Source organism: Heloderma suspectum, chromosome 2 (genome assembly GCF_057233095.1).
Source record: "Heloderma suspectum isolate Gila_16-S chromosome 2, 16-S_ref, whole genome shotgun sequence".
In the NCBI taxonomy this organism is placed as follows: domain Eukaryota; kingdom Metazoa; phylum Chordata; class Lepidosauria; order Squamata; family Helodermatidae; genus Heloderma; species Heloderma suspectum.
This window is the reverse complement of record NC_139459.1, coordinates 356,449,259-356,457,269: the sequence shown is the minus strand read 5'-3', so window position 1 is coordinate 356,457,269 and position 8,011 is coordinate 356,449,259. Positions and strand designations below refer to the sequence as shown.

The following is an 8,011-nucleotide window of genomic DNA, read 5'->3' as shown; positions in this document are numbered from 1 at the left end:
GGCGTGTGTGGAAACTCCCAAGGAAAGCTTTGAAGTAGCTAGGTGAACTGGAGACCTAGGGCAGAATCCAATGCTACCCTTGCACCTGTGGCTGGCCCCACCATGTCCAGATCGCAAGCGGCCCCTACCTCTTCTGGAATGGCAACTTAGTGTTTCTGGGGGCAAGCCCCCAAAGGAGCTTAAATGCTAGTTTCTGGGGCAGGTCGGGGGAGCTCCATAAAGGCCAGAATTGGTGGGGCTGGCAGCGCGTGCAAGGGCAGTCTTGGATTCTGCCCCTAGGCTACCAGAGTGGGTGCTCGGGGGAGTGGGAGGTCTGATGAAGTTTGGACAGAAACCTGGATTCCATGGCTTAGGAAGAGATTTCAGCAGAGGAGCAGGAGCCAACTGACACAACCAAGACAACTGGCCTTGTCATGCACCAAAAGTGATTTCACCGAAGTGGTACCAGGACATCTTATTAAGGGCAGTGTGATGAAGTTGTCCTCATCTAGGCATTGTATGACATGGGATTTCCGTATTTAGCTGATCATGGATAAGCAGGTAACATATCCCATGCCCTTTAACAAGAACAAAATGTTACCATAGAATGCAGTTTCATTTATGGTGTAGGTTCACAGAATTAATTAACAGAACTCTGCAATCAGGCACGTCTTTCTATCTTTTACTTCAATAACTTAATCAGTTTTTACATTTTTAAAATACAATAGAAGAGAACAAATTACTTACTTAAAAATACAAAGTGGTTGCAGGCAAATCGCACTCGAAAAGTCTTTCTAGGTATCATTTAAGGAGCATCCCCATCGAAAAAGAAATTAAAAAAATCTTATCCAAATGACCTTTATGAGCTGTTTTTAAGGAAGTGGAGACGTCCATTACAACAGGTGTTTTGTACTCTTGAAGACTGGTAGTATGTCCTGGATAGGGGTGTGCGGAACACTTACCCTGTTCCGGCTGGCAGTCAGCAGTGGGGAGGGGGGAGGCGATCTATCCTTCCCACCCCGAAATCCTCCCTGGCTGGCTCCTCTCCGCGGCAAAGCTGTGGAGCCACCATCTGGGGCTGGCTGCAGCCAGACCTCCGGCTGCTGCCGGGCTGCAGCTACAAATGGCAGCCACTACGCCGGCTGCCATTTGCGTCCCTGCCAAGCCATGATAGGCTACATAAGTATTTACGTAGCCTATCACGGCAAAAGGCAGGGACACAAATGGCGGCTGCTATGCCATTTGCGTCCCTTTCTTTTGCTGTGATTGGCTATGTAGATACTTACGTAGCCTATCAAGGCTTGGTAGGGATGGAAATGGTGGCCGGCGTAGTGGCCTGGCAGCAGCTGGAGACAACCTGGAGCCGCTGCCGCCACCGGAGCCACCACCACGGCCGGAGCCACCTCCAGGTAGGTCCGTTCCAGGGGCGATTTCAGGGGGTGGCGGGGGGTAGTCCATTCCTTAGAATCTGGCCTCACTGGAGTCCATGGTGGAATTCTCCAACATCCCTAGTCCTGGAGTTCCTGTGCTCTGGCTCTCATATTGATATAATTAATTATGGAGTGCTTATGTGATTTTTTTAAATTTTATTTACAATGAGCAGGAGTTCAGCTCAGCATTCTAATGATGAGTTATTATTTTTTTCAAAATTCCCACCTATGATTTGGAGTAAGATATTTACCTCATATCCTTGTCAGATTTCCTGCGATACCTTTGATGAAGTTCCGAAAACAGGATACCACCTGCATTCCCTTCCACAACTTCTATTCTCTTGCTATTTTTGTCCTGAGCTGTCACTTCATTTTATTCACTTCCAAAATATTTTATGTCATCTTTACTCATTTATGTCATAAGCAGAACATATGAACAATACTACACTTAAGCAGACCTCCTTCCTTCAAACATCTTATCACATTTTTTTCCTGACTTTAGATGGGAAGATTCTTTCAACTTGCTTTGCCTACGTCATTTGAACAAAAACAGGCTCAGAGGTCAGTGAGAAGTTTAATGAAAGTCACAGAATGTCAGCAAGAAGGCTTTTGCTAGAATCAAATGAATTCAAATTAATATAGAAATACAATTCTTTACATTTCATTCTTTTTTTAAAAAAAACGAACGTCATAACTTCTGAGAGTGATGGGGAAGAGTAATATATCTTAGGATTAATTTTTACAAGGTAGCAGATTATGTAGGCTGGTGCAGGAGTCTTGCAAAAACTGCTACAACAATATCAATCTTGTTCCAACTTCCCTCCATCTTTTTCCAAATACTTCCAATAGAAACCCAAATTTCCACACAGTACACATTCCTTACATATAATGCTTCTCCCCTCCCTTCTTGTTGGGTCTATTCCTTTTTAGCAAGGAATTCCCTTCAATGGCTCTACCACAAGCAATCCTATAAATGTCTAATGTGAAGCGCATCCCATTGAGTTCAATAAGGCTTGGTCATTATGTTCAGTGGGGCTTGCTCCCAGGTAAGTGAACATATCTCCACACGCTCAGATTCATTCCTGACAGTTTACTACAGAAGGCCCAGCCTAACCTTTGAAATTTGGCAGGTTACTTAGCTAGGGACATCTCTATCATGTATAATAGTTCTAAACAAATTTCCCCACCCCAAAAAATATTGGGGCAATAAGAGAAATCCCATTTTACCCCCAACTTGTAAATACTCCTCTTACACAAGCCTTCTAAATCTCTCTGATAGTCAACATATTTCATCCCCTTGGGAGGGGATAGCATGCCTAAACATTTCATCCGTTGGTGTCAGAAGTAAACATGTTATGACTGTTTCTATATTTTTCCCATAATAGTCAGTGGGCTTTGGATCTGAGCCAAAACATCCTGCTTTCTGAGTTGCCGAGGTGGGATCTGAACTGAATCTTGTTTTTGATGTACACCCATAATTAGTACCACTTTGGATTCCATTTCACACTCAGCTTGCAAGGGATCTCGATTTTTAAAGACAAGGGCTTCAAGCCAGGGATGTATTTCAAATTCAGTTTCAGTTCATTTTTTTTAAAATCAGGATTTACCCAGTTCACTCCTTCCAGACCAAACGTAGACTCAAATGCAAACTGTAACTGAAATCCATAGATTTCTGAGCATGCAGTGTGATGTGCAGACCCTAGGGATGGTGGAGAATTCTGCCATGGACCCCAATGAGGCTGCATTCTAAAGAATCTGGCCCCCTGGAGTCCGTGGCAGAATGGAGCACTTACCTCTGCCTCCCCATGGAATCCTCTTTGGATGGTTCCTCTGGCTCCGGAGCACCAGCGATAAGTCCACCATGCCATATTGCTGGCTGAGGGGGATTGACTGTGGACGCAAATGGCATCCAGTATGCCATTTGTGGCCATAAAGGTCTTAGTTTACAGTAAATGCAGCCGTAAATGGCAGCATTTAGCTTAAACTAAGACCTTTATGGCCACAAATTACGTAGCAGACGCCATTTGAGTCCCCCCCCCTTTTTTTTTTCACATGATAGGCTATGCAAAAAAAGCAGAGATGGAAATGGCATCCATTACACTATTTGTGGCCATAAAAGTCAATCCCTCTCAGCCAGTGATATGGCATGGCGGCCATATCGCTGGCGCTTTGGAGATGGCCGGTGGCTCTGTGGAATCGCCATGGAACAGAGCTGGCCAAGGAGGATTCCAGGGGAAGGGACAGATCACCTCCCCCTGCGGGCAGATTCCCAAGTGGAAGAACAGGTAGGGAATCCACCCATCCCTAGCACACCCAAAAGAAATATAGTCCACAGTCCACATTCAGAAAATGTGCTTGAAAAATGAATGCACCCGGGGCCCGGGCTTTAAACTATAGGAAAAGAATCCATACTTTTGAAAGATGTGCCCAATTGATGTATACATTTGGGAGGATATGCATGAAAATATGCAGAAATGCCCATGGGAAAAGGCGAAAAAATAAGAAGAGGGAAGATCACAATCTGTTATGGACATGAGGTGGAAGGAGCTTCAAGGTGGAATTTGGATAACTTCAACAAATTTGAGTTTTGCTTGTATGCACATACCTGCCTGAGGCCATTCTAGGTACCCTATTCATAGGGAAGCTGGAGAAATTTGAGATTGATTAAAATGAGCTCGGATTTCTAAGAATCTGACCTGCGGAATCCGCTGCAGAGCAACACCCTCAGGCCCTGCGGAGTCCGTGGACTTTCAGATGATTTTTTTACTTTCCCAAAATTTATGCATATAAATCCGTAGAAACATATGTAAGTTTCTGCTGAGGAAATGTACAATGGAATAGGGGACAATAGACTAAATGTTACGTATGGGGGTCAATTATGTAAATACTTATGTAAATATTTACGTTATTATTTCTGTATTTTTCTGCATGACAAGAAAAAAATATAAGCATCTGTCTGTGGGTGGATGACGGAATGAAAGCCACCTGACAATGCACAAAACACAGACAGAGCGGATTTCACACAGTCTGTACATCCATACTTATTAATTCCTCATTATTCAAAACGAGTCTGTTTTCTGCAGTGCATTGAGATAAGATAAATTATTTAGAGTAGCAAGTTCACTCCCAAGGCAGGTACATTGTTTTTAGTATTTTTGCTGCACAAATATATGTACTAAAAGATCAGATGCCATCTTTAAGTTTCATCATTAGATGCTCTTTGTTATTCAGATCTGGCCTCAGGATAATAATGTAGCATTTGGGAATGAAGATGCAACCCAATAGCCCCAAACTGGAGGTCAAGATAGAGAAGACCTGCATAGCTACCATGTATTTCCCTTTGGTGCTCAGGTAGGCTGGCACAAAGGACACCCACACACTGCAAAACACCAACATGCTGAAGGTGATCAACTTGGCTTCATTGAATGCCCCAGGCAGCTTCCTGGCTAGGAAAGCCACCATGAAGCAGATGGCAGCCAGGAAGCCCATGTAGCCAAGAGCACTATAAAACATGACAACAAACCCTTCATTACATTGCAGAATGATCTGCCCAGGCAGGGAATGCATGTCGGAGTCTGGAAATGGAGGGGAGATTCCCAGCCAGATCACGCAGAAACCTACTTGGACACTGGAGCAGGAAATTACAATGGAGTTTGCCAAACACTTCCCCAGCCATTTCCTCATCCTGCTCCCTGGTTTTGTGGCTAGAAATGCCACCACCACTGTGATAGTTTTTGCCAATAAACAAGAGATGGCGACTGAAAAGATGATGCTGAAGATGGGTTGCCGGAGAAGGCAGGTCACCTTCATGGGCCGACCAATGAATAGGAAGGAGGACAAGAAGGAAAGCAGGAGGGAGACAAGGAGCACGTAGGTGAGGTCACGGTTGTTGGCTTTGACTATTGGAGTTTCTTGGTATTTAATGAAGATACCCAAAAGTAGACCAGTGGTTAGGGACAAGAATGGGGCAAAGAGAGCTAAGGTGATACCCAAAGGTTCTTCATAGGAGAGGAAATCAATAAGCTTAGGAGCACATTGATCTCGGTCCTCCTTCGGATGCTGATCATCTGGACACTTGTTGCAATGGGCTGCATCTGAAAAGAACGGGAACAGCAGTAGCATTAGTGTAAACGTCTTTCCACCAATCATAGCCAGTAATGTATTGCATTCCCTAAAATAGGTATGTGGCACCTCTGGCCCACTGGTGTTCCTCATCCACCCTGCCTGCTGTTTCTGCAGGTCCCACCCTGTCCCCAAAACAGAGAAAAGCAATTATCCCATGGAAGCTGATAGTAAATAAGAACTTTTCTCTGCTCTGGAAGGCAGTCACAGAAACTGCATTCCATCTGTGTGCATGCCAAAAATGTCATTGTTACATTTCATTTAAAGGCTAAATGGAAGAAGGAACAACCCCCTCCCACAAAGAGGCATTAGACACTTCCTTTAGCCATGGCATCAGTCCCACCTTGGCTAATGTAATCAGCGAAGACGGATAAGGGTCAAGTACACAGCTGGTGGCCCTCATTGCTCCGGCACCCTGTCCACATCCTTGAGATCCACAAGCTGAAAAAATTCCAAAGCAACTATACAAGCAACTCCTATGGTTGCATCACTCTGTCCTACACTCTTCTTGGAGTCCAAGTCAAGGTGCATCCAAATATCTTTATCCGCAAAGAATGAAGTAAATTGATCGTAGCAAGCCACCAGCTGCTTTCTCTAACAACTTTTATAGTTGTATCCTGACAATTCTCCATAGGTCTTTCAGTAGCTACGAAGGTTTCTCTCAGGCCCTGCTCAACCGCCACTGTGGGCCCTATGACTTTGTAGCCAGAGTCTCATTCTGAGTTAGAGCTGGATGAGTTAGAACCAGTCATGCAGTGGGAACCTCAGGGCTTGTGAGCCCAGCTCTGGAGCTGCTCTGCCTAGTTTTCCATCTGACTGCAGGCCAAAGGAGAAAGATACTCCCTATCAGCCTCAGCTGCAAGATGCAGCCTTGAGGGATGCCTCTGATTTACAGATTGTGAGAACCACGCAGGAGGAGGACTCCTCGGGGGAGGGAGTCTCAGGGGTGTTGTCCAGGTTACCACTCCAACTGAAAAGGGCAGAGCAGAGACACCCTCTTAGATGTCATGCTCACTTACGGGCTGGATTCCACTGTCAGAACAGATTGTCAGAAGGGGGGCTTTAGCAGCCCCCCCCATCTAAGCCAGTGCACAGGCCAAAGAGCCTTTGCTGGGAACAATCTCTCTCTCTCTCTCTCTCTCTCTCTCTCTCTCTCTCTCTCTCCCTCCCTCCCTCCCTCCCTCTCTCCATCCACCCATCCATCCATATATTTATATACTGTGTTGATTCTGGCCTTGGAACTTTCTCTTAAATGAAGCAATGTGCCAATAGCATCTTCCTACGCTACTTGATTTATTGGGGCCTATAAATGCTGTAAGGTTTGCTGCAAGCTCTGGAAAGCTGATCTGTGAACTTGATCTCCCAAAAAGAGCTTTGTAGCATATGCCTGTAATTGTGACGTATGTGCTTATATTGCTGTATGTAACCCAGGTAAGTGAAGGTTAATAGAGTGTTCAGGAGGGAGGGAGAGGTGGGAGGGGCCTGTGTGGGTGTGAGGATTCTGAGGTTATAAAAGGAATGAATTGGCAGCCAGATGGATTGGGATTTAGGGATTGTAGAAAAGACATTCAGTAGGGGGGGGGGGGTTGTGTCTAGGATTTTAGCAGGGGTAGAGTAGGTAGGGAAGTTAGGACCAAGCATTAATGAATAATAATAACGTATAACTCTTTGTGTTACAAATAAATCTTTATTTGTCTCTTTAAATACAGACTGCCATGTGTTGGTCTGAATTGTTATGCAACCATTATTCAATCTATTTCCTTGTTACTTCTCCTGTAGTGTATCGAGAGAACCAGCTGGGCATACTGAGTTTCCCTGGAACACAGGAAGGGAGTAAAAGGGCTGACGCTTGGGTCCCAGTGGGGGCAACTGATGCAGGGGAAGGCAGGCGTTTTCTGAGGGGTTTGTTTCTCCATTTCAGCCACATTGCTATTTTTTGTTCTGTGTCAGGTTACAGGAGGTTGTCAGAAAGTTGGGCCTGACACTTTCCCATTTTATCCTCACAATTGTGCAGTGTGACTGAGAGCCTTGTTGATAGTCCAAGGTCACCCAAGTAACCTTCATGGCTGAACAGGATTTGAACTCTGGTCTCCCCAGCTGAAGCTCCACAGGCTAGACACTTCACTTCACCAGCTGGTTGAAAAGGACCTCATGCCTCATCAAGTTCAAATTCCCTGCCAGAAGCAGAAATCCTACACGAGCCCTACCTACCTCATCCTAGTGGGGCCGAACTACACCACTGCCTTCCAATATAGCTTTCTCCCATTCACATATAAAGCAGACAGTGGTCATGTTATTGAAAGTGAATAAATATGATATACAGGGTTTTAAGCAGAAATGGAAGAGGGCATTGAATTGTCCCATTCTACCTAATCAGTGGATTGCCACTTTGGCATCTATATGTGTGAGTGGGTCTTTGCCCTATTCCTCAAGGGCAGCACTTTCCTCAAGGGACTCACCCACCTTCCTGAGTGGATATC

The 8,011-nt window shown here is 45.1% G+C and overlaps 1 protein-coding gene across 1 annotated transcript; it reads right to left on the bottom strand.

Annotated features, from left to right (window-relative positions):
- Positions 1-4,592: 4,592 nt before the first annotated feature.
- Positions 4,593-7,747, bottom strand: LOC146355530 (vomeronasal type-2 receptor 26-like). The gene is made up of 3 exons (XM_084829928.1): positions 7,743-7,747; positions 6,425-6,501; positions 4,593-5,656 (listed from the first exon to the last, which is right to left on the bottom strand). The coding sequence occupies exons 1-3, from the start codon at positions 7,745-7,747 to the stop codon at positions 4,593-4,595; spliced, it is 1,146 nt and encodes a 381-aa protein (XP_084686054.1).
- Positions 7,748-8,011: the final 264 nt, after the last annotated feature.

Excerpts from the sequence above, each read along its gene's own strand:
- LOC146355530 (XM_084829928.1), bottom strand. Across the intron at positions 5,657-6,424 it reads CTGCGTGGTTCTCACAATCT|GGTGGGACCTGCAGAAACAG; the intron begins GTAAATCAGAGG and ends TTTTGGGGACAG.